The sequence below is a fragment of the Mizuhopecten yessoensis genome, unplaced genomic scaffold (genome assembly GCF_002113885.1).
Source record: "Mizuhopecten yessoensis strain PY_sf001 unplaced genomic scaffold, ASM211388v2 scaffold8507, whole genome shotgun sequence".
Taxonomy (NCBI): domain Eukaryota; kingdom Metazoa; phylum Mollusca; class Bivalvia; order Pectinida; family Pectinidae; genus Mizuhopecten; species Mizuhopecten yessoensis.
Genome location: NW_018407582.1, coordinates 149943 through 177355, shown reverse-complemented (window position 1 = coordinate 177355; position 27413 = coordinate 149943). Strand labels below are relative to the sequence as shown.

General features: G+C 35.7%; 1 protein-coding gene across 7 annotated transcripts in view; it reads left to right on the top strand.

Moving 5' to 3' along the window:
• LOC110456088 (IQ domain-containing protein H-like) overlaps window positions 1-27413 on the top strand; it is a 45901-nt gene that overhangs the window by 3966 nt on the left and 14522 nt on the right. Inside the window, exons 1-12 of one of the 7 annotated variants that reach the window (XM_021506627.1) lie at window positions 4146-4392; window positions 12474-12584; window positions 14217-14386; window positions 14656-14743; window positions 15191-15310; window positions 15792-15848; window positions 19538-19615; window positions 19958-20126; window positions 20537-20763; window positions 23094-23195; window positions 25096-25229; window positions 26953-27030. In XM_021506627.1, coding sequence (XP_021362302.1) covers window positions 4255-4392; window positions 12474-12584; window positions 14217-14386; window positions 14656-14743; window positions 15191-15310; window positions 15792-15848; window positions 19538-19615; window positions 19958-20126; window positions 20537-20763; window positions 23094-23195; window positions 25096-25229; window positions 26953-27030 — 1472 coding nt within the window. In that variant the 5' untranslated portion in view covers window positions 4146-4254. Of the gene's footprint in view, window positions 1-4145; window positions 4393-12473; window positions 12585-14216; window positions 14387-14655; window positions 14744-15190; window positions 15311-15791; window positions 15849-19537; window positions 19616-19957; window positions 20127-20536; window positions 20764-21264; window positions 21280-22554; window positions 22582-23093; window positions 23196-25095; window positions 25230-26952; window positions 27031-27413 lie in introns of those variants that run through there. The other 6 variants (XM_021506629.1, XM_021506632.1, XM_021506630.1 and 3 more) reach the window with 6 other exon arrangements.

The window sequence follows — 27413 nt, the reverse complement described above, 5'->3', positions numbered from 1 at the left end:
TATGAGTGGGTGGCACCAGCTGGGGACAGGGGCACGCACCTACTATTAACATTGATTTGTTTTAGGCTTTCAGTCGCTGGGTACTATATATCCTAATAGGATATAACTTACCCAGCGACTAGAATATAACGTACCACGCGACTGAAAGCCTAAAACAAGATCAATATTAATAGTAATTAATTTTTTATTTATGGTTTGTATAGAACAATGATTTGTCTGGGTGAAAGCTTAAGGGATTCCTTCTACTTATCTGAGATTGCTCAGTATTGATTTGGTGCAGTATTGAAAATATTATGTAACCCCAAGGTCTTTTGAATCTCTAGATGTTTCCATTTGAAATCCAGACCTACAGCTTAGTATGGTGCATTATTTTGTTTTGTTTCATAATGCTGCAACACACTGGCACTTCAACAATAAATGTTCATGACTTGTATATAATACGTTTTTTAAATGAAATACAGTTTCAATTGTAAAGCAGTAACCTGCAGGCAGCGCCTCAGCCATATTTGTATTAAATAATGAACATTTCCTCTTACCCTATCATATATCCTTCTAACTCTGAGTGTCAGGCCTGTGGAATTGAATATCCCTGTTGTGTGCATGATCTGTGTATGTTGGGGGGCATTTTACCTTCTATGACCTGTGTGTGGGGGGGCTATTTGACCTGTGAGACCAGTGTATGTTAAGGGTCATTTGACTTTACATGACTTGTGTGTATGCGAGGGTTATTTGACCTGTGTAACTTGTGCATGTTACAGGGTCATTTGACCTTGCATGACCTGTGTGTATGGGAGGGTTAAGTGACCTGTGTATGTTAAAGGGTCATGATATTGAATGGGGTCATTTGACCTTGTATGACCTTTGTGTGAGGGAGGGTTATTTGAACTGTGTGACCTTTGTATGTTGGAGGGACATTTGACCTTGTATGACCTATGTGTGAGGGAGAGTTATTTGACCTGTGTATGTAATGTTGGAGGGACATTTTACCCCGTATGACCTATGTGTGTGGGAGGGTTATTTGACCTGTGTATGTTGGACGGACATTTTACCCTGTATGACCTATGTGTGTGACAGGTATTTGACCTGTGTTTGTTGGAGGGTCATTTGACCCTGTATTACCTATGTGTGTGGGAGGGTTATTTGACCTGTATATGTTGGACGGACATTTTACCCTGTATGACCTATGTGTGTGACAGGTATTTGACCTGTGTTTGTTGGAGGGTCATTTGACCCTGTATGACCTATGTGTGTGGGAGGGTTATTTGACCTGTGTATGTTGGACGGACATTTTACCCTGTATGACCTATGTGTGTGAGAGGTATTTGACCTGTGTTTGTTGAAGGGTCATTTGACCCTGTATGACCTATGTGTGTGGGAGGGTTATTTGACCTGTGTATTTTGGAGGGTCGATCATTTGACCCTGTATGACCTACATTGTATACGTGTGGGAGGGTTATTTGACCTGTGTATGACCTATGTGTGTGGGAGGGTTATTTGACCTGTGTATGTTGGAGGGTCATTTGACCCTGTATTATTATTTCTTTATTTCCTCCAAATTGAAGAGTTACAAAAATATACAGTGTAGTCAAAATACAAATCAAATATTATTAATTGATACTTAAATGCACATAAATACATCAGTTAACTACAGAGATGAAGAGAGAAGTTAATGAATCTTGAATTAGTTTAGTAAATACAGAAAGAATGGTCTCGTTAACAGCAAATCATACAAAATAATTAGAATGCCTGGGAATCCTGAGGTTTCCAAGGGGTGGGGAAAGCCCTACCAACAAGGTCCTCTCAGGCTTACCCACACATAAACACACACACAATAAGAGAAAAAATATTAATTAGGTAGACATTGCTATTGTGCGTACATTTGTACGTGTAATTTCATTATTAACGCTGATACAACAGCAACATTTTGTCAATAAAAATAGCATTATGCAGTACAAAGGTTACATAATCAGATGAGCTCAATATGTGGGGAAGGCTACCCCCAAGTAATACATGAATTAAATCATAATCAGACAAAGAGTATAAGAACACACCAAGTTCTATATCAAAAGCCATACTTATAAAACACCATAGATCGTCTCTAAGACTTTCAGTTTTTTGTACAATGGAGTACTATATGTGTTATACAGTCATTATGTAAAATACCACAAAAATGGCATAATTCAATAATATTTGTTGATCTTAAAGTAGCACATAATCGAACTATATTGCTTATCTTGCTTAGAAGTTAGATGTTCAGGGAATTTTAATGCTACTGTCCATAAAATATGTGGAGAAATTACATCATGAATAAGCAAAAATATTTTAAATCTGAATCGTTGTTCATTCTATCGTACATCATTAATTCTTCTCAATTATAAACTGCTTTATAGAAATTGACTTCCATGATGAACTACTTGGAAAAACTGTATCTGAAATATACTGCAACAGATAACTGAACAAATCATACTTGCGAAGTATTCTCACAATATCAGGAATAAAAACCAGTTTGACAGGACTCCTTCAAAATATGCATGAATAGGCATTTGAGAAATATAGTATGAGTTAAGTATTTACTGTCCAGTCTACAAAGATGACCGAGAAATAAAAGTTTTCTTCTATCAATGTATCCCGGTAAGCTTCTATGGAGGTCCATCCAATTAAGGAGTTGGCCATATCAGTTCTAGTTCTAATGTTTAACCCTTGAATGGATTTTACGATAAAATTTTGAGCGCGCTCTTATTTGATTAGTTCAGTTAACGTTCTAGACAGTTGCCATAGTTCACACCCGTACAGGCCTATAGGGCAGAGGGGAAAACTTTTTACCCTGATATATGTGTTATGCCATTTTTTTGCATTATGGCAACAATACTTTTTTATGAAAGGATTATGAATTGACATTTAATCCTATGAAGAATTTCAAGATTACCTGTACAAACCTTCCTTATATTAACTCATGCCTTGTGTACTGGACTGAGTGCATGATTTTAATAGGGACTCCATATAATACCTGTGGGCAGTAGGATTGACAGGCTCTGTCATAAGCAGGTGCACGTGGGGTCAAGGAAAGTGTCTTTCTTTATATAAAATGTCAGCTTATTATCATGAGACTATGAATGCAGTGTCTGGTGATGTAATAGTCATTTTCTAAGAAATACACAAAATGAAAGCTAATTATAAAGGCAACTATTTTTTCATCGTAGTAAAAATTACTGATTATATGCAGTAACTGAATAGGAAATGTGTAGAATTTTCTTTGAAAAGTCATTTTGGGTACCTTCTAGTTCATGTTATACTGTAGTTTGAATGGACAAGTTAGCTTCACCTTCTCCATAGATAACAAAAGACTTGCTATCTTATATATAGTGTAAATGCTGGTATTGATCAAAATAAAAATGAAGTTAATTCAAACCTTTAAATGGTAAAAACCTATATCTCATGATCAGTCAAAGCCTTATTCAGGAGAAGTTAGCATCATGTGATATTCTAAAATATGATAATTAGTATAAACATGTAGTACAGTCATGTTTATTGGCTTACATCTAAGATAACCTTTGATCACACAAATATAATTAATACTCTTATCTACAGTTGTATCATTGACTTTTTTACTTTGGTAGTTGCCTTTGTTTAGTACAATATTTTGTAAACATTTATACACATTATAGTTCTGTGTAATTTAATACGCTTCTAATCACTAAAAATCATTTTTATACTGTTTGTACTCGACCCAAACATTACAGTACCATTACTTAGGCATATATACATTTAATTGTTTTGTGCAAGAAGTGGTATGTGTTCAAAATATTGATCGGATTTGAAAGAAATGGGACTCGAGTACACTGCAGACATTTAAATTTTAATATGAGGATATAGAACCTATCATCGGGATTCATTCTATCCCAGAGTTCATAATGAGGTGTTGTAGATATTGACTGTTTACAGAGATACATAGTCAGTGATCAGTATACAAGTAAGATTGTCTGATAACTCAGTTCTCACGTGTACACTGCTATGTGTAACTGTCTTAGAGCCTGTTTCCTTTGTTGTAAGTCAGAAGATGTTATAATTTCCAGGTACACAGACATTAAATATTACATCATTGCCAGAAGAGCGACACCCGCTGGTCAATGGATTACCTGTGATAATACTAACTAAAAATCAAATGTGCAATCAGGATGTGTTAACATTTTAGTGAAAAATAGTAAGTTTTCGATTTCCAAAGGAAAAGGACAATTTTCCAGGTAGATTTATAAAATGACAGAAAAGAGGACTGTGTTTGAACTGCACAGCAGTGTGAGTCTTCCTGCGCTCCCGTATCCCTTCCACGCTCGGGAGGTGAAAAAGAAAGGTTCTGTCTGTAAGGATGTGGATTATTCACAAGTTGTCAAAGAGGTAAAACTGTAAGGGTGTATTTCTGGGGAGAATCTGTTGCTTGGTTATAAGTTGAATGTATGATATTTTAAGAACAATCNAAGTAATACCAATAGCTGGCGGCTAACGCCTTAGCTAAAAACTAATTTTATAAACCTTGATTAATTAGTCATGTTGGTTCAGATGGAAGTGTGCAGGGTGTCGTTGTGGGAGAAAACCTCAGTACCCTGTATGTGTTTCTGTAACCGATACCAGACATACAAACAGTGACAAAACCTTGAAGGACAGTTATATCTGAGGGTAGGGACAGTTATCTGAGGGTAGGGACAGTTATATCTGAGGGTAGGGACAGTTATATCTGAGGGTAAGGACAGTTCTATTTGAGGTGCTGTTCAGTAATTAGACCCTAAGGTTTAAGGCCTATGATTTTATGAGGGTAGGTTCTCATTAAGAAGCCTTTATTTTAAGACAGTCCTATATGACCGATTGTTCAGTAACAAGCCCATTCAGGGACATTGACTATTTTCAGTAAGCAAGGGACAGTCCTGTCTGAGGCTTTATCCTCAATAACAAGCTCCTAAGGAACAGTCCTGTCTGAGGCTTTGTTCTCAATAACAAGTTCCTAAGGAACAGTCATGTCTGAGGCTTTGTTCTCAATAACAAGCTCCTAAGGAACAGTCCTGTCTGAGGCTTTGTTCTCAGTAACAAGCTCCTAAGGGACAGTCCAGTCTGAGGCTTTGTTCTCTGAGTACAAGCTCCTAAGGGACAGGACAGTCTGAGACTTTGTTCTCTGAGTACAAGCTCCTAAGGGACAGTCCTGTCTGAGGCTTTGTTCTCAGTAACAAGCTCCTAAGGGGACAGGACAGTCTGAGACTTTGTTCTCTGAGTACTAGCTCCTTAGGGACAGTCCTGTCTGAGGCTTTGTTCTCTGAGTACAAGCTCCTAAGGGACAGTCCTGTCTGAGGCTTTGTTCTCAGTAACAAGCTCCTAAGGGACAGTCCAGTCTGAGGCTTTGTTCTCAGTAACAAGCTCCTAAGGGACAGTCCTGTCTGAGGCTTTGTTCTCAATAACAAGCTCCTTAGGGACAGTCCTGTCTGAGGTTTTGTTTTCAGTAACAATCTTCTAATTAAGGGACAGTCTTGTCTGAGGCTTTGTTCTCAATAACAAGCTCCTTAGGGACAGTCCTGTCTGAGGTTTTGTTTTCAGTAACAATCTTCTAATTAAGGGACAGTCTTGTCTGAGGCTTTGTTCTCAATAACAAGCTCCTTAGGGACAGTCCTGTCTGAGGTTTTGTTTTCAGTAACAATCTTCTAATTAAGGGACAGTCTTGTCTGAGGCTTTGTTCTCAATAACAAGCTCCTTAGGGACAGTCCTGTCTGAGGTTTTGTTTTCAGTAACAATCTTCTAATTAAGGGACAGTCTTGTCTGAGGCTTTGTTCTCAATAACAAGCTCCTTAGGGACAGTCCTGTCTGAGGCTTTGTTCTCAATAACAAGCTCCTTAGGGACAGTCTTGTCTGAGGCTTTGTTCTCAATAACAAGCTCCTTAGGGACAGTCTTGTCTGAGGCTTTGTTCTCAATAACAAGCTCCTTAGGGACAGTCCTGTTTGAGGATTTTTCTCAGTTACAAGCTCCTTAGGGACAGTCCTGCCTGAGGTTTTGTTTTCAGTAACAATCTTCTAATTAAGGGACAGTCTTGTCTGAGGCTTTGTTCTCAGTAACAAGCTCCTTAGGGACAGTCCTGTCGGAGGCTTTGTTCTCAATAACAAGCTCCTAAGGGACAGTCCTCAATCTGTGGAAAATGGAAATCCTGTACACATTCTGCCATGTAACAAAACAATCCCAGTAATCAAAATAATTAGCTCCAACAGTCATGTGTGTTTAAAAACCATACTATAGATTAGGGTAAGGTTGTTATACCCTTAACAGATTAGGATAAGATTACAAAATCTTCAATAATCTCGCAATGCTTCAGTTACTTCTTGTGACAGCTTTAACAAACATTTTGGACGGTCACTCGACCATTTTCTATAGTTATATTAAGGTAGTGACATTAGATAATATACTGATTATAATTACCACACATGCAGTCTATAGTATATTAAGCTGTAATTTATCACTATCCACTTATGTTGTAAACAGTTCTTCCCTGTCGAGTAGGCTGTTATAAATAAAACACCAATAGTTTATCAAGTCCTACTGTGGTTTATAGGCTGTTATAAATAAAACATCAATAGTTTATCAAGTCCTACTGTGGTTTATAAGGCTGTTATAAATAAAAAACCAATAGTTTATCAAGTCCTACTGTGGTTTGTATTTGTTCGTTAATTATCCTGTAGAGCAAATCAATTGAACAAATATTTCAAAAATATGTGTAATTATCAACACGATATAATGCTTGGACACAAGGCACTCTTAGCTACAATAAAGAGTATACTTACTATTATTTACCAAAGTCTTCTACAGGTTTGCCATTTTAATTTTACTTTAGAGTCTTAGCGATCTATTGTATAGATGTCGTGCACATTCTATATCTTTCATACTTTCCACAAAATTTAGTTTTTATATGGTATATCATTAGCAAGAAAATTTCCTAACAGTACATTGATCAGACCAAGCCACTTATACATGTCAGGACACCGAGATTAATCACAGATATTTACAAAACAGACTACATTCTTATGTACATTGAAATCTGGGTATGTAAAATATTAAAAGGTTTTAGAGGTGTAAATTGATCTTTTTGGTGGCTATATTCTTTTATAGCTGTGAAGGTGTTTTAGCCGGTATAGCGTTACTTGCATTTTGTTTGTGTAGATTGAACTGTTTAGGGATAAGTGTTTATTCACGCTCATCCAAGTAGAACATGTTCTATTATGACTTTATAATTAAAATTACCTCTAGTAGATTTAAAGTTTTCCCAATATCGAAATTACTTGTAGTCTTATATGTGGTAGATTGTCTGATATTTCACCAGTTGTATTTTATGGCCATTAACATGAGGTACCCATAATTTCTTTCCTGTAGATGCCACTTGTTAGGTACTATTAAAACATTTGGCCCTGTTAGCACTCAGGACTCCATTGACTTAATCAATGCCTTGTTATATATACAGTATGGTAAAACTAAATACTATCAAATACAAAGCTGGATGCAGGATGCAAAATGCTGACTCTTAAGGAAATTCTTTATATTTGAGTGAAAAATATTTTGATGGAATATGTCAAGCTTAAGACAATGAACTTCTAAGGACCTGTCTAGTCAAGATTCAGACAACTACTTGGAACTTGTCTGTATAAGATTAAAACAACTCCTTAGGACCTGTCTGTATAAGATTAAGACAACTCCTTAGGACCTGTCTATAAAATAAGATTAAGACAACTCCTTATGATCTCTCTATAAAATAAGATTAAGACAAATCCTTAGGACCTGTCTGTATAAGATAAAGACAAATCCTTAGGACCTGTCTGTATAAGATTAAGACAACTCCTTAGGACCTGTCTATAAAATAAGATTAAGACAACTCCTTAGGACATGTCTATAAAATAAGATTAAGACAACTCCTTAGGATCTGTCTATAAAATAAGATAAAGACAACTCCTTAGGACCTGTCTGTATAAGATTAAGACAACTCCTTAGGACCTGTCTATAAATAAGATTAAGACAACTCCTTATGATCTCTCTATAAAATAAGATTAAGACAACTCCTTAGGATCTGTCTATAAAATAAGATAAAGACAACTCCTTAGGACCTGTCTGTATAAGATTAAGACAACTCCTTAGGGCCTGTCTATAAAATAAGATTAAGACAACTCCTTAGGATCTGTCTATAAAATAAGATTAAGACAACTCCTTAGGACCTGTCTGTATCAATTTAAATAACTGTTTAGGACCTGTCAGTAAGATTAAGACAACTTATTAGGACCAGCTGTCTATTAGAATTAAGACTATTCCTAAGGACTTGTTTGTATAAGAATTAGCTCACTTTCAGAAACATGACCGTTAATATGCAGCTTTGGGTGATAATGTTTTCTTTTCTTTTCAAGTACGTTAATGAAAGACATTTTCAATGTTTATAAGGTAAAATATACAGGAAAGATTATTTCCAGAATTGGCATAGGAGGACAGATAAACTTTGTATCCCCTACACACATGTATACAATAAGGATCTTTCAATTTTATGCAATTTTATTATGTCTCCCCTTCGAATGAAGGGAGACATATTGTATTAGTACTGGTTCTTCTTCTTCTTCTTCTTCTTCTTCTTCTTCTTCTTCTTCTTCTGGTTCTTCTTATCGCAACTTGTCCGGACCATAACTTTTAAACTGTTAAAGATATCTTGATGAAACTTTAGGTATGCATGCATCACCCACAGAAGGTGTGCAGTGCACTGGAATTAGATCACTGTGACCTACACCTCAAGGTCAGAGGTCAAATAAGTGCAACATTTTCAGTAAATTCTTGTCCGGCCCGTAAAATTTAAACCCTTAAAGATATCTTGATCAAACTTGAAGTATACCTGCATCACCCACAGAAGGTGTGCAGTGCACTGGAATTAGGTCTCGTGCTTCACTTTATACAGAGTTATGGCCCTACGTTTAATTTTAATACCGAAGTTTATCCGGAGCATAAGTTCTATGTTATTTCACCTACGTTGCCCAAACTTACCATATTTATGTATCTTGGGAAGGTGGAATCTCTCATACTAAAATCAGGTTTTGTGCCCCACTATATACAGAGTTATGACCCTTTGTTTATTTTTTATACTGAAGTGTGTCCACGACATAACTTCCATGTTATTTCACCTACGTTGACCAAACTTGCTATAGTCTTAATGTATCTTGGGAAGTAGGAGTGTCACATCCTAAATTCGGGTCTTGTGCCCCTCTATATAAAGAGATATGGCCCTTTGTTAATTTTTTATACCAAAGTTTTTCTATTGGCTAATAATAAGGGGAGACATATGTTTTTGTTCACAAAAACAAACTTCTAGTTTTAAATTGATCAACATTATCCAAAAGTTAAATGCTTTCATTTCAACACTTGTAACCAATATCAGTGGTAGATGGACTAATGTATAGTAAACTTTCATTATTTAAATACATCTATAACACAGAATTCCCGGACTTATAGACACACTTCAAGGATTAGGAGATTTTACTTCCAGCAAGTTAGCCAGTCAATCTCTCTTTACTATAACACCAGTCAATGCTCCCGGGCTTGTAAAATCAATAGATAACATGTCTGCCCAACCTGCACCAGATATACTGTTTTAGATAAGGCCTTCTATAAACAGGTTAGTGTCGCCCCCAGCTGCACACTAGGGTGAAAAAAGGTCTGAACCAGGAAAACTACCACATTTGAAGACATTTGTTTGAAGTTATGAGAGGGTGTACACTATAATACACAGGTAGATAACCTTTGAGCTGGTTACCCAGCAGTCACACTTACAAGGCTACCAGTAATAGTGATATACACTGCGGAATAAATGCAATAAGTTCAATGTAGAAATTGCAAACAGTGCATATTTTATGTGTTGCTGAAGGTTTATGATTGAATATGATTTGACCCAGGGGTAATTCATTAAATTTACTAAAAATCGTATTCATGAAACCGTTTTCATGCTCAAGCATGGATTTTGTGCTCAAGCCTAATTTCTTGTTTTAAGGATTAACTTGAATATGTTTTTCATGTTATGGAGGTATAACACAAAAAAACGGAGTGTACTCTAAATAAACCGCTAATCTACTATACACAATCCCTGTGGAAATCCACTTTTATTGATGGACTCTTTTCTTTTAGAAATTATTGCGCTGCAGTATCAGCCAATCAAAAGCAACGTTTGACGCCTTTTTTTACGTTATGGACTGATAACTTAAATTTTTAAGCGAATGAAAATGCTTGTTACAAGCAAGATTAAATTATTCGGTTATAACTTAATAAAAAAATCTCTTTTTTTTTCAATGATTTTGGAAAACTCACTGAATACTGTTTTCAATGTTTACATTTGCTTTTTGAGTGTTTTACATGATTTAAGTGAGTTACAAAAAAGCTGATTTGAGCACAGAATCCATGCTTGAGCATGTGAACGGTTTCATGAATACAGGCCCAGGTATACAATAGTATACAAAATACTCTATATATTATATATTAAGCCACCAGGGAGTGTATATAATATACACGAAAATGTTCATGATCTACCAGACACTAAACATAATCTACCAGACTGTATACATAATCTACTATACAATATACATAATCTACCAGACAGTAAACATGATCTACCAGACAGTATACACAATCTACTAGACAGTATACACAATCTGCCAGAGGGTGTATAATCTACTAAACAGTAAATGTAATCTATACCAGGCAGTCAGTGGTACCAAACTGTATTCGTTATATACCAGACAAAATCAGTCACACTGTTGTAGAACTCGGCAATCTATATAAAGGTAGTGGGCAATATAATTAAGCTACTAGACAAAGTGCCTTAAAGTTTGGATGCCTAAGCTAGTACATTAAAGTTATCAGGCAATGGACCAAAGCACCAGACTGTTACATAATGCACTGGAAAGTATAAATAAGGAACTAGGCAGTGTACATATAAGGTACTAGATAGTGTATATAAGGTACTAGATAGTATATATATGGTACTAGACAGTGTATATAAGGTACTAGACAGTGTATATATGGTACTAGACAGTGTATATAAGGTACTAGACAGTGTATATAAGGTACTAGACAGTGTATTTAATATGGTATTAGAAAGTGTATATAAGGAACTAGGCAGTGAACATATAAGGTACTAGACAGTGTACATAAGGTACTAGACAGTGTACATAAGGTACTAGATAGTGTATATATGGTACTAGACAGTGTATATATGGTACCTGAGACAGTACACATATGTACTTAGGTACAGTGTAATGTATTAGATATCAGACACTGAAGATCCCACACTATGTACGTAGCCTGCAGACTTATTCCAGCAAGTCTATAAACACCACACCCCAGGTTACAAATCAGTTTGCCTTTGAAATCTAGTACCCGATTAGGAAAATCAATGTCGATGTCCTATACCTAACTGATTGTATATATACACAGGTGGAAATGGAATACAGGGATCATGTTCCGATTGAACACACGTCTAAGTACCCAAACACGGGCCCAGATTTGTCTGTATATTTAATTGTCCAGAGGAAATCACAGAAAGGCAAACAAAATAAACATACACATATAAAGATCCCGTATAAACAAGAACTTATATGGTTTCAAGCTGTTTCTCCTATAGCTTTGGATGTAGGGTAGAATTAGTCCATGTGAATTGGTGGATATATTGGGTTGTAGGGTAGTATTAGTCCATGTGAATTGGTGGTAATATTAGGTTGTAGGGTAGAATTAGTCCATGTGAATTGGTGGTAATATTGGGTTGTAGGGTAGAATTAGTCCATGTGAATTGGTTGTAATATTTGGTTGTAGGGTAGAATTAGTCCATGTGATTTGGTGGTAATATTGGGTTGTAGGGTAGAATTAGTCCATGTAAATTGGTGGTAGTATTGGGTTGCATGTTATCTCTACATTGGTTGACTTGTATTAGTGATGTCACAATGAAAACAAAAATATTCCACATTTCCTAATAAGATGATATAACATTATAGCTGGAAGGCTGGCATAGAAAGCATCTTTCCACTTCACAATTCCTTTCCATGTTACATAACATGGAAGCTGTGGTAGGTTAGATGTAAGTGTAAAGGATATATGTAAATTGTGTATCCTCAGGTGTTTAATTTCCATACTCTCACACCTACATATTATACACTCTATTACTATTCCGCCTTGAAATGTTTTTGGCCAATGACTCAATGTACATTTAACAGAGTTTCAGAAACAATGCCTCAAATAGCTTCATTTGTCAAGCTGTTTGAGAGGAAAAATAAAAGACAATCCAATTCAGATAAAATTTGAAATTGTGTCATTATTTACAATAAATAATAAACCTCCTCTAGATACTGCTTTCCTCCTGCACTGGTGTTTGATATTGTTGTAGATGTTACTAACCAGTCATAGATAGTCCATAAACTTTACTTTCCTCTATCAACAGGTACAAGATGACATCCGCCAGCTTCGAGAGAGGATTAACCATGGGGACGGGGGCAGCATCAACATCAAGGACCTGGAGAGTGCCCTGGCCAAAACTGAGGAGGGGCTACAGGTGGGTTGCATGTCGTCTGTTAGACATATTCAATAGACACAGAATTTCTGAAAAAAAGGATTATAAATAGCATTTAGCAAAACTTCACTGTAATGCCCTCTGTTTATCACTATGCAATACAAACTTGAATCCATTCAAATAATTCATCACTATACTTGTAACAAATTTTTTACTGTATTTGCCCTTGATTATCTCTCAAGAAATTGATATAATGTTCCTTATTTTTCTGCTCCTTCACTTATTGCTGACATTTGTCAAGTATATACATTTTCTATTTTTTTTGACAATTCTTTTACATGTCTTAACCCCTCAACATATGTTTAAATCCTTTTAATGCCGAAATTTGGCTATACAAGTGATAGCAATGTATTTAAGGTCTTGCTTAACCAGGAAAAAACTGGAATTATCAATTAGTAGAGTTCAGCCCATTATTACCAGTGCCCTGAAGGATAGTGTTCAGGTTTGTTGTCATTTTCTGTGTTAAGTGAGATCCAATTGAACTGTCCTACTAAAATAAGGGACATATATAGCTGATTAAATTATATAACCTTTGAACTACCGGTACGTAATATAGCAATTTTTGCAATGGAATTTTCAACAAGATGATAAATAATTGATTTTTATTTGATTCAACAATTACTTAAGCAAACAAGTCAAGTTGAACAAATATCAAATATTGGGTCTGCAATATAAAACCTTTTACCGTGTGGACGCTTTTTATCACATCACGGAATATTTGTGTGATTTAAAATTTTGAGAGAGACGCTGATGACGTCATGTAGCCCTATAGGCATATTGACTAAGTGTCATTGTCAAAGTGGCCTTTATCACATCAGTCAGGATTCAAGGAAGATTGAGAAGTTACACTGATCAGCCACTTGGCTGCCAGTCAGTCAGGCTCTCCCTCCTTTGAAATTCAAAAGCCACATTGTTGCCAGCTAAGTTTCATTGGCATGCAGTTTCTTACTTCTCGATCTTTAAATCAGTGGCTTTGAAATTAATTGAATTTTTGCAATGTGGGAGACCATTAGCAGATGATGTAACATTTTGTACCTAGTCGATGGTTATGCTTGTTTGATGTTAAAACTTGAAATCATCATACAGTACACATATGTCTGCTATGTGAAAACTTTGATATATACTTTACAGTACAGCTAGCTAGGGGTAATCAAAATTACTATGAGATAAATTTGTTAATATTTGATATAACAGTCGTGAAGGTGACTTGGTAGGCCATGATCCCTAAGGCGCATAGTTGATACTACTTTGCCCAATCATGTGTTTGGTTCATATCATTAATTCTCCAAAGAATTTCTGTTTGATCCCAAGAGGTGACGAAAAAGCAAGCGATATTTAATAGCTGGGCTAGCATTGTTCGATGACATGATGACGTTGCTATCGTTAGCTTTCCTCCACCAAGATAACATTTGTTTCCTGAATGGCATCATAATAAATGCTCTTCGGGGCTTATACTCATTGATTATAATGTTCACAACATTAGATAAAGATTATCGGTATTATAATACTTTTTATGTACCAATACATTACTATAGCACCACTTAGCAATAAGTGTAGGAAACAGTCGGCTGAGAACACAATATGTTTACATGAGAATAGTGACTTTGTTTCTAGATGAAGACAGAGCAGGTGATCAACCACTACAACAACCAAGTACAGACCCTGCCCACGGCCCTCAGTACCAGGTTTGACCCGGGCATGGTGGCCATGGAACAGACGTGGGACCTTAGAAATAAGACTAAAACAGAAATGAAAAGAACACATGACCAGCAGTATCTTGCCAGGTGTGTATATGATAGACTGTTTTTGAAATTTGATCACATTTATTGTACATGTACCAGGTATTTCAAAATTCCATTCTTTCTATCAATCAATAGACTATCTTTAATCAATATAGCATTTTTAACAACTTGTCAAGGTTATTTTATCCTTTGAAAGTCATAGATTTTCCTCATTAGAATCTTTGACAACCTGTTCGGTTGTATGCTGTTCTTTGATTGGTCTGCATTGCATTCAATTTTCCTTCTTTGATTGATCATTGTTTCACTATCAGAGAGAAGCTAAGACAGCCACAACCTCCAGGGGCACTGTTACCTAAACGACAGCAGGTTCAGGTAGCGGGACCATCTCCAGGTCAACAGGTAAGGTCAAGGTCACATGTAAAGGTCACAGTCAGTGGTGATGGATAAACATAGTATTGACATTACAAGGTTAATATAACACTGATTTTAACATTTTATCAATATATATTATATTAATATAAAATAAATCTAGATTTACAATGTATTTCAATATAAGTGGGCAATGAAAAAGTTGATTAATAGAGATCATTATAAAAGGTTAAACACTGATGTTCATTAGTTGTTTTTTTTGCAGCCTGTTTGATATCCGATATTAACCGTGAGATTAGTGGCATAATGTACAGGGAGTCTGGCTTGTACAGGGAGTCTGGCTTGTACAGGGAGTCTGGCTTCCTTGTTATCAGTATCCACAAGGTACTTTACCTTGAATTTTCAGTCACCAATATTCCAAGTTGTGTAAAACTGTGGTCTGTGAGTTCATTGGTATCAAATGATTTATGTTACCAGACAAAACACATGTTAACACTGAGAGCTGTATTGAACCCAATGCATGGACAGAACAGACAATCTCTCAACGACAATTTTGGAATCCAACTTCCACTTATACCTCAGCGCAATGAAAATAAGGTAGGTCTGTCCCTTCTAACTGGAAACTGTGGAGTATGTTACTTATAACTTGTCAACTTTGGAGTTGTCACTGAATGATGATTAAAACTTTGGTTCAAAACCTATTTTATCCAAAATAAAGAATATTTTGGATATGATTAAGATATCACACGATTTAGATCAGAAGCTTTATGGATTGTTCATGATCAGTATCTAGTTTATCGATACTACGTATTATAACAATATGAAATCTGTTTTGTTTTGACTTGTTTATTGCAAGGTCAAATCACTTACAAATAGGTATCCAAGTCTTTAAAATTAAGTTTCAACTAACTGATGACTTAATATCATAGTGGAATATACCATCTATAAGCAATTTCTACTCACTTTGAAAAAAATCAGCCTATTATTGTGGACTTTACACAAAACTTGAGCTCACATAGATATGTGTTTGATTTGGATCACGTTTCACCTTTGTACCTATAACTGATAATGTTTTCAGAGACAGGTCAGACTTATACAAAAGGATAATAGCGGAGTGGTCATAAAAGTGACCCGTGTGAGTAAAGTCTGACCGCTGTGCTGACCCCAACATGCTTACTCATGATTGTATTTTGTGTGTTTAATGCAAGATGTGGTTGACCAAATACAGACTAAGATCAGCAAACTAAGGAATATTAGCTTTACCATCAAATACATCATTAAGGCATTAAAACTCAAACTATAACAAACTAAGGAATATTAGCTTTACCATCAAATACATCATTAAGGCATTAAAACTCCAACTATAACAAACTTAGGAATAGTAGCTACCATCAAATACATCAGGAGAGCATTAAACACTAACTGTAGCAAGCTAAGGAATAGTAGCTACCATCAAAAACATCAGTTAGGCATTAAAACTCCAATTGTAGCAAGCTAAGGAATAGTAGCTACCACCAAATACATCAGTAAAGCATTAAAACTTTAACTGTAGCAAGCTAAGGAATAGAAGCTATACCATCAAGTACATCAGTAAAGCATTAAAACTCCAACTGTAGCAAGCTAAGGAATAGTAGCTAAACCATCAAATACATCAGTAAAGCATTAAAACTCCAACTGTAGCAAACTAAGGAATAGTAGCTACCATCAAAAACATCAGTAAAGCATTAAAACTCTAACTGTAGCAAGCTAAGGAAAAGTAGCTACCATCAAATACATCAGTAAAGCATTAAAACTCTAACTGTAACAAACTAAGGGATAGTAGCTATACCATCAAATACATCAGTAAAGCATTAAAACTCTAACTGTAGCAAACTAAGGAATAGTATCTACAATCAAATACTTCAGTAAGCATTAAAACACTAACTGTAGCAAGCTAAGGAAAAGTAGCTATACCATCAAATACATCAGTAAAGCATTAAAACTCAACCTGTAGCAAACTAAGGAAAAGTAACTCCATCAAAAACATCAGTAAAGCATTAAAACTCTAACTGTAGCAAGCTAAGGAATAGTAGCTACCATCAAATACATCAGTAAAGCATTAAAACTCTAACTGTAGCAAGCTAAGGAATAGAAGCTATACCATCAAGTACATCAGTAGAGCATTAAAACTCTAACTGTAGCAAACTAAGGGAAAGTAGCTACCATCAAATACATCAGTAAAGCATTAAAACTCCAACTGTAGCAAGCTAAGGAATAGTAGCTATACCATCAAATACATCAGTAAAGCATTAAAACTCCAACTGTAGCAAACTAAGGAAAAGTAGCTACCATCAAAAACATCAGTAAAGCATTAAAACTCTAACTGTAGCAAGCTAAGGAAAAGTAGCTATCATCAAATACATCAGTAAAGCATTAAAACTCTAACTGTAACAAACTAAGGGATAGTAGCTATACCATCAAATACATCAGTAAAGCATTAAAACTCTAACTGTAGCAAACTAAGGAATAGTATCTACAATCAAATACTTCAGTAAGCATTAAAACACTAACTGTAGCAAGCTAAGGAAAAGTAGCTATACCATCAAATACATCAGTAAAGCATTAAAACTCAACCTGTAGCAAACTAAGGAAAAGTAACTCCATCAAAAACATCAGTAAAGCATTAAAACTCTAACTGTAGCAAGCTAAGGAATAGTAGCTACCATCAAATACATCAGTAAAGCATTAAAACTCTAACTGTAGCAAGCTAAGGAATAGAAGCTATACCATCAAGTACATCAGTAGAGCATTAAAACTCTAACTGTAGCAAACTAAGGGAAAGTAGCTACCATCAAATACATCAGTAAAGCATTAAAACTCCAACTGTAGCAAGCTAAGGAATAGTAGCTATACCATCAAATACATCAGTAAAGCATTAAAACTCCAACTGTAGCAAACTAAGGAAAAGTAGCTACCATCAAAAACATCAGTAAAGCATTAAAACTCTAACTGTAGCAAGCTAAGGAAAAGTAGCTATCATCAAATACATCAGTAAAGCATTAAAACTCTAACTGTAACAAACTAAGGGATAGTAGCTATACCATCAAATACATCAGTAAAGCATTAAAACTCTAACTGTAACAAACTAAGGAATAGTATCTACAATCAAATACTTCAGTAAGCATTAAAACACTAACTGTAGCAAGCTAAGGAATAGTAGCTATACCATCAAATACATCAGTAAAGCATTAAAACTCCAACTGTAGCAAACTAAGGGATAGTAGCTACAATCAAAAACATCGGTAAAGCATTAAAACTCCAACTGTAGCAAGCTAAGGAATAGTAGCTATACCATCAAAAACATCAGTAAGGTATTAAAACTCCAACTGTAACAAGCTAATGAATAGTAGTTATACCATCAAATACGTCAGTAAGGTATTAAAACTCCAACTGTAACAAGCTAATGAATAGTAGTCATACCATCAAATACATCAGTAAAGCATTAAAACTCCAACTGTAGCAAAATCACAAATACTCTTCAATACGCAGATCTATTCTATAAGAAAAAGAACAAAGTTTGATTTATGTGTTAAACATTTAAGATTATATTAGTTTAAATGATAAATATCTTAATAGGGAACACTGTTTGGAATCTACAAAGGTAGACAACTGTGAAATTTACTTACTTGAACTTAAAGGCAGCTTTCTAGATCACATTTTGATGAACGAAATATCTAATTAACGATCAAAACAGTAAAAATTTGCATATTTTTCATCAATTGAACCTTGGAAGCGGCTACATTGCATTTATCTAGACATTAGTTAACCCCGTAGATTTCTGGGAAGCGGCTACATTGCATTTATCTAAACATTAGTTTACCCCGAAGATTTCTCGGAAGCGGCTACATTGCATTTATCTAAACATTAGTTTACCCCGTAGATTTCTGGGAAGCGGCTGCATTGCATTTATCTAAACATTAGTTTACCCAGTAGATTTCTCGGAAGCAGCTACATTGCATTTATCTAAACATTAAATTACCCCTGTAGATTTCTGGGAAACGGCTACATTGCATTTATCTAAACATTAGTTTACCCCGTAGATTTCTGGGAAGCAGCTACATTGCATTTATCTAAACATTAGTTTACCCCTGTAGATTTCTGAGAAACGGCTACATTGCATTTATCTAAACATTAGTTTACTCCGTAGATTTCTGGGAAGCGACTACATTGGATTTATCCAAACATTGCTTTACCCCCGTAGATTTCATATAGAAGGGAATATCATACCAAAAACAAAATCAAGAGTTAACAATTAATAAAAGTTTGTGGTGACTGTATTTGTTGAGTTTTAGAAACTTAGTTTTTTGATGGCAATTATTGTACTTTTGACAAGAAGGCTTCAACTTGGTGTTTGCTAAACATGGGTTTGTGTGTGTAACATTGGTCCATGTGTGCAATGTGCTGTTATAGTAATTACAATGTTATACATTAATGTAGTTTATCATATTCGTTGTTTGTGTGTCGTGTTACTGAGTGATACCGTACATGTCTGCTGTTATTTATTTCTGCAGAATATCACTTACTCAGTCTTAAACTCAGGAAACATCAAAGACCCTCTCAGGATTATGAGAATTTTTTTCAAGATACATAACTGATTATGTGTTGATTTTATTTAAGGGAACTATGCAATGTTTAATAAAAGTGAATAAGTCTTATGTTGAAGGTGCATGCAAACTTTAAAGTTTAACTAGGTATGAAATGTAAAGATAATGTTTGTGTATTCTTCGCAGTAAAAGAAGTCTAGTCATCGCTAATTAAACAAAACAATTACATTCTTTCTTACAGAATATCCCACGTCCGATGATAGGGACAACGGTGGAACCACTGGCTGTACTCCCACGAGCTAACAGGGCCGACCCACAGGTATGAGCAGAAATTATAACGTGTCATAAATAATCATAGCAGAGAATCGATGAAACAATATAAGATGTTGTTATCATCACACAGGAAAGTGAAATATTATGATACGTGATCATTATCACACATGTTGTTATCAACACACAGATACAGTGAAATACTGCTATGATACATTGTAATAGTCACATGATCAGTAAGGTTAAATAATGTCATATAATCGGAGCCAGTGTGAATGAAGGCTTTTGAAATTAAAATCTACTGTTTTGTTTAGTTTCAGCTAATTAAAGGGTTTTTTTTGGTGTAAAGTGAATACAAAACTGTGTTGATATAAGTTGTTTCTATTTTTAGATTGCCCCTCCCCCTATATCAGAAGATGATGCTAGGAAGGGTATCCTGAGTTTACTGGAGAGGGGTTTGATTCCACCAGCAGCAGAACTTACTCTAGACCCTTCACCTGTTCGACACAAGACAGCACCTCTTCACGACCCACATGTAAAAAATAAACCAACTCAGCCAGGTAAGTAGGGTGCTATGACCTGTCCTGTACCACTCGAACCATAATTAAGAAGTTCAGTGTTATGCTAAGGTTGTACAATACTGTAAAACTATATACAGCTGTAATTAAGTTGCTATCTTACTTTTGCTGTGACTATCACCTGCCAACTTATGTATTTCAATCTAAGCAAGCTATTTTTATAATTTGGAAAGTGCAAGTAGGCTCTTTTTAGTGATCTGAGAACACCAATGTATCAGCTGTATGCTGTGGTTCCAAAATAGAATCTACCACACTTCAGCAGACATGTTGTTGACTTTAATTCATATTTCATCTCTAATTCCATGTTATATTTTATTTTACTTTTTATATTAACCTCCATTTGATTCAATGAGACATGATTTTCCAGTAGATAATGTACGTTGACTTTACAGAGATGTCCCATCATTTGGCTGGAGTAAAACTGGACATCAAACCAACAAAGAAGGCCGAAATAGACGATAATGTGACACGGATACCCATAGTCCCTCCACACCCATTGTCTGCCCATAGTACGGAGACAAGGACCCCCTCAGCTAAGACTCGAGCCACGTCAGCGTCTATGCCATTGATAAAAACGCCAGCCACACTTAAAACCTTTGATCTGCCACTACAGCCAATGGTAGGTACCGTACATAGCAATGAACTGTTAGTCAGCTCATCATGTTTAGTTTTTAATTACTTTCAGTGCTGAATATTCATAGCATGAATTTTCTTTTAATACAAAATCATTGTATAATATTCTATTAAAACGATTTACTACATGTACAGTTGTAATAATACTGATTTAACTGCATGATTTGATGTTACAAATTGCAATTATCATATGCTTTGATTATTAATAAAATTGATAAGTTACTGAACATGGAAATGTGATATTTAGATTTTACAAGACCATTCTGAAGAAAAATCATCAGTCCACATAAAGGTTTTAATTTACAAGTTTGTTTGCATATACAATGAAAAACTTGATATTTGATGTAAAAAAATATCTAATTGCATACCATGTAAAATTAGCCCTTTCAGTTTTAATGCATAAAAAATCAAGATCAATTAAATTTTGTTGAGGTTCATGAATAGAATTTAGAGATGATTATTTAGTGAAGTATTCAACAATTTTCAGGATCAATATTATGGGGTAAGACTTACACTATAGAGAAAATTTGATGTTCTGCAGACGTGTGGAATATTAATGGTTTCGTGGTGTCACACCTGAGATGTTCCTAAACTGATTGTACACTTTGTTGTTTACAGTGCTTGCACATGGTTAACAGTAAAATAAACCAACAGGGCCCAGGTACTCAAATTTCTGAAAAGAGCGAAAAAATTCTAAAGGCTTTTATTAAAAAATATTTCGAAATTTAACATGCATTTCTTTTCTTGGTACAGATATATCTAACATTTGTTAAGAAGGTCATATTTTTGGCAGTTTAGCTTTCACTTGCCTGTAATTATACTAAGCTTATCATTTTTTGAATGGCTGGGCCCAGAAACGTTTTTGTTCAGTGTTTTAAATAACAGCTTAGTTTATTCACAAAAAATATTGAGTTTCATAAACAAACAAAAAGACAGAAAATTGTAACATTTCAGCCTCAACTTCCTGGGGTACATCCTTTGGTGATGAAGGTTATATAGTGGTTGTTTTCAATGTTTCCAGACAAATGAAGAAAACTATTTGCTATAATATTTCTTCATTACAAGACATACATTTGTCTTCACTATTAAATTGTTTTGAATATTTTGTCTGAAGCTTCCTGGTTTCCAGAAGAACAAGATATAAGATTCTTCTTTTATCTCGGTAATTCCTTTTGTTAAAATGGTTTTAAGTATTTTAGAGAAGAGTGTCCTTGTGATCTGTAGAGTAACTGTATTTCAGACGACAACATGGCTGTCCACCTCGCCCGACCGGTATAATGGTCATAGCACCTGTAGTAATTCTCTGGTTAGTTCGCCGCCATCAAAGCGAGGCTATCAGTTTCTGTTTAGTGTAAGACCTGTTAAAGTATGGTACAGGTTCCGGTATTTCACATCCTGTCTTTCCCAATTAATTGTTTTTAATCTTTATTTAAGATTGCGGCTATGGTTAGTAGAGTTGTTTTTCACACCAGTAAGAGTTTACCCAGCTCTTATTAGTGTTCCTGTAGGGAAGGAGGTTTACCCAGCTCTTAGTAGTGTTCCTGTAGGGAAGGAGGTTTCTTACTTTGTAGAATCCATCAGTACAAGATTACTCTCGTGTAATCCAGAACATCTGGTGAACTTCTATTTGTGTTGGTCTTTTATTTATTAAATTTCAGACAATTATATTGTAGTACCATGTCCTTGTGTTAATCAATGATTGGACCTAGGTTTGTGGTCGTTGTTTGTTTTGGTCTGGAATACTAATTTATCAACTAACCTCTACACTTTATTTCAGGGACCTAAAATACGATTGTTCCAGAAGGTACATAAATGTGGTCAAATGGACAGAACCTGTTTATAAATATATATTTCATTGGTATTATGAAATGCATGATGTCAAAATGAACAGTTCTGGCATGATTACAGTAGAAACTGGTGCCAGAACTGTCAAAGACATGTCTAGTGGCAGAAATGTTCTATACAGATATCACAGCATTGGAGGCATGGACAACTCACAGACTTATAACAACCTTACCTTTAGGCTTACAATTCACATTGCTTGTTTTTCCTGACCTCTCATCAAATTGCATTCTTGTTTTTTCGTCTTCTTTTAATATGGTTTGATAATAAAAGAAGAAATGGACAAGAATGTCGTGAAAAAACATCCAACATGCAATTTGTTGTGAAAAATTATGGAAAATGTTTTTAAGTGTTATTCTTATTTTAAACCTTATTTGGTCTTGAACACGAATATAAATGCTGATCAGTTAGAAGTGACAGATTTGTACATTAGTGCTTTACAATGACCCGTTGCCACTCACTTGCCTTTTTAAGGAGTTGATACAGTCACCTGACCTCAACAAGATAGTCCATATCCCGGGACAGTCTTCCAGCACAGTCAGGCCCGCGGACATTACCTACCTACCCCACATTAAGGTTCACTCTCAGGGTCAACGCATGCATGTATAGTCATCCTACATAGATACAGTAGTGCTAAATCTCTTTATTTTGTAGCCTTTCAGAATCTATGATTTCTTTTCTGTATAAGCTAACCATACCTGGTACAATCTGTTCCCATGTGTATGTAAATGCTGGCTATATGTTCAGTCACCATCGTTCACCCTGTCCAACATTTCTGTAATCTCCTGTGGGCTTTGCAACATACGTGATCTCCAAACTGCAGGTGTCAGGCTCTGGAAAATTCTGTGATTGACACAGTTATCTATTGAACAATGTTTGTCCTTTATGTAATATTAAATGTATTCTGTAACATATACTGTACAGGACTTATGTTTTGTGGAGTTTCATTGTTGCTATATTGACTGCCTGAAATGATATGCCAAACAGGACCACTGCGTATGAGTCCTGCTTTTGATCGAGTGTTACTTAGCACTACACTGTCTATTAACAGTGCTACACAAGATTTGAAGTCTAAAATACGTTCTAGTAACAAAACCACAAAAATCTTACCACCTGAAATGACACCATTATAATATATGTCATATTCTTATCATAGAGTCAAGCTTTCTGCTGTATTTACACGAGCACCTTTAACAAACTACATAGAAATAAGACATAGGACAAATTATCAGTTTCTAGTCTATGGCATCCTGATAAACTTATTATTGTAATGTCTACAATTACAAATTATGGCAAGTATGATGGGTTGATAATTCAAATCCTACGATAAATTTTTCTTGCATGCTTCCGTCTTTACTTTAACGACATTGACCTCTTGCCTGGAACTTGTGTCCAAAATTCTCATTCTTTGCGGATATGTGATGTCCAAAATTCTGTTGCGATAAAGAAAGAGATGTTTGCAGCCAGCTTTCCTCTGTCCGCCACTTTATGCCCTGCACGCAAACCTTGGACTCCATCAGAAACGATTCTGGTGATCACTATGCACATGTATTAGTATAGTTATACAACATTACAAGCTAACGATCACGGCACACCATTTAACAAATGTATTATCAATTATATGTATAATGTACTTTAGTAATCTGTTGTTAATATTTATACATGTATATATATCCCTGACTGATTAGAATCATCTGATTTCTGTGATAGCTCTGGTTCTGGGTTAATGTTGGTGTCGGTTGTGATATCGTCTGTATATTACCATTAATTGATTTAATGAGTACATGTACTGTAATGTTGCCTGTTCTTAAAAACCTACTGCTCAGCCTGGATATGTTTTACGTGTATGAATACATAGAAAAAATCTAAGAAATGAAGAATATCAAATTGTAATATTTTCATGAAAATGGATAAAAGATCTAGTAACAAAAGGATAACCAAGAAATGTACAGACATCATTTAGGGTAGGTGTGTTGTTAGCGAGAGTAATGTACAGACATCATTTAGGGTAGGTGTGTTGTTAGCGAGAGTAATGTACAGATATCATTTAGGGTAGGTGTGTTGTTAGCGAGAGTAATGTACAGACATCATTTAGGGTAGGTGTGTTGTTAGCGAGAGTAATGTACAGACATCATTTAGGGTAGGTGTGTTGTTAGCGAGAGTAATGTAACTTTTATCAGCAAGTATAAATGTCTGTAATAACTAGATGTTGGCTGCAAGTTATGGATCTCCATTATATAACTCACTGATGTTATGAATATCGTAATATAGTTCTTTACATTATCGACTGTCATTGATAGATAAGCCAAGTGTATGTGCATAATAAACAGATTTAATGTGTGAACTCTTTTGACAATTTGTGATTGATTTACAATTAGTACATCACAGCATTGTCCACTCTATCTTACATGTGACACACTAAACCACTGATGCTTCACTTACATTATTATAGTGAATTTGAAATCTGTCTCCACAGCCACCACCTACGACCCCCGCTAGTGGTGACATCAAACACCTTACCCATAGGTTTGCCATCCAGAACGGAAAGATACGGGACACGTCTGCCGAGTTTTTGACGTTCAAACAACACTACTGTCTAACCTGGGGAAGGTAAGATATTGATTAGTCTAAATCACCCTAAGAGGTATAGAGGCCCAGGTTTACTGGAATCTGGGTGTCTTCCGTTCTTCCATATATCTGTCCTCCTGTCTTCTGTCCTTCCGTATATCTGTCCTCCTGTCTTTTGTCCTTATGTATATCTGTACTACTGTTTCCTGTTCTTCTGTTTATCCATATTACTGTCTTCTGTCCTTCTGTATATCTGTACTACTGTCTCCTGTTCTTCTGTTTATCTGTATTACTGTCTTCTGTTCTTCCGTATATCTGTACTTCTGTCTTTTGTCCTTCCGTATATCTGTACTACTGTCTTCTGTCCTTCCGTATATCTGTACTACTGTCTTCTGTCCTTCCGTATATCTGTACTACTGTCTTCTGTCCTTCCGTATATCTGTACTACTGTCTTCTGTCCTTCCGTATATCTGTACTACTGTCTTCTGTCCTTCCGTATATCTGTACTACTGTCTTCTGTCCTTCCGTATATCTGTACTACTGTCTTCTGTCCTTCCGTATATCTGTACTACTGTCTTCTGTCCTTCCGTATATCTGTACTACTGTCTTCTGTCCTTCCGTATATCTGTACTACTGTCTTCTGTCCTTCCGTATATCTGTACTACTGTCTTCTGTCCTTCCGTATATCTGTACTACTGTCTTCTGTCCTTCCGTATATCTGTACTACTGTCTTCTGTCCTTCCGTATATCTGTACTACTGTCTTCTGTCCTTCTGTATATCTGTACTACTGTCTTCTGTCCTTCTGTATATCTGTACTACTGTCTTCTGTCCTTCTGTATATCTGTACTACTGTCTTCTGTCCTTCCGTATATCTGTACTACTGTCTTCTGTCCTTCCGTATATCTGTACTACTGTCTTCTAATCTTCCGTATATCTGTACTTCCTGTATCTGTACTCTGTACTACTGTCTTCTATTCTCCCGTATATCTGTACTACTGTCTTCTATTCTTCTATATATCTGTTACTGTCTTTTGTCCTTCCATATATCTGTACTACTGTCTTCTGTCCTTCTGATATCTGTACTACTGTCTTCTGTCCTTCTGATATCTGTACTACTGTCTTCTGTCCTTCTGATATCTGTACTACTGTCTTTTGTCCATCCGTAAATCTGTACTACTGTCTTCTATTCTTCCGTATATCTGTACTACTGTCTTCTATTCTTCCGTATATCTGTACTTCTGTCTTTTGTCCTTCCGTATATCTGTACTAATGTCTTCTGTCCTTCCGTATATCTTTACTACTATCTTCTGTCCTCCGTATATCTGTACTACTGTCTCCTGTCCTTCTGTTTATCTGTATTACTGTCTTCTGTCCTTCCGTATATTTGTCCTCCTGCCTTATGTCCTTCCATATATCCGTCCTGCTGTCTTCTGTCCTTCCGTTTATCTGTATTACTGTCTTCTGTCCTTCCTTATATCTGTACTTCTGTTTTCTGTCCTTCCGTTTATCTGTACTGTACTGTAAAAGTTATTTTCCCTAGTTAAAAGGAAAATAATAATGACATGATTTATATGAAAGGTCAATTACACTGTTATGAAAATCTTATTCTAATTTAACCTCAAAGGGGAAAATTGCTGTGAAATGGCAGATTTTTCTGTAAGTTGAACAGAAGCTGCGTGATCCTAGAAACGGTACACAAACCCACACCTTTAATTTTGAGACAGGTACCTGTGACTAAACCAGTATTGTTCTATCTTATTACAGCATTGTATCAATGATCAGACACCTGGAGAGGATGATGCAGGAATTCACCATTCCTATTGCCTTTATCAATGGAGACAAGTAAGCCTTCAAGCTCATTAATGAATATATAAAATTAAGCCATTCATTTTTAGCTCACCTGGCCCGAAGGGCCAAGTGAGCTTATGGCATGGTGCGGCGTCCGTCGTCCGTCCGTCGTCCGTCCGGCGTCAACTTTTTACTTTAAACAACTTCTTCTCAGTAACCAAAAGGCCTAGGGTGATGATATTTGGCCAGAAGCATGCTTTGATGAAGGGCTACCAAGTTTGTTCAAATAAATGACCTTCATCAATTTTCAAGGTCACAGGGGTCAAATATGTAAAAATCTTTAATCAACTTCTTCTGAATAACCAAGAGGCCTAGGATGATGATATTTGGCCAGTAACATGCTGGGATGAAGGGCTACCAAGTTTGTTCAAATAAAT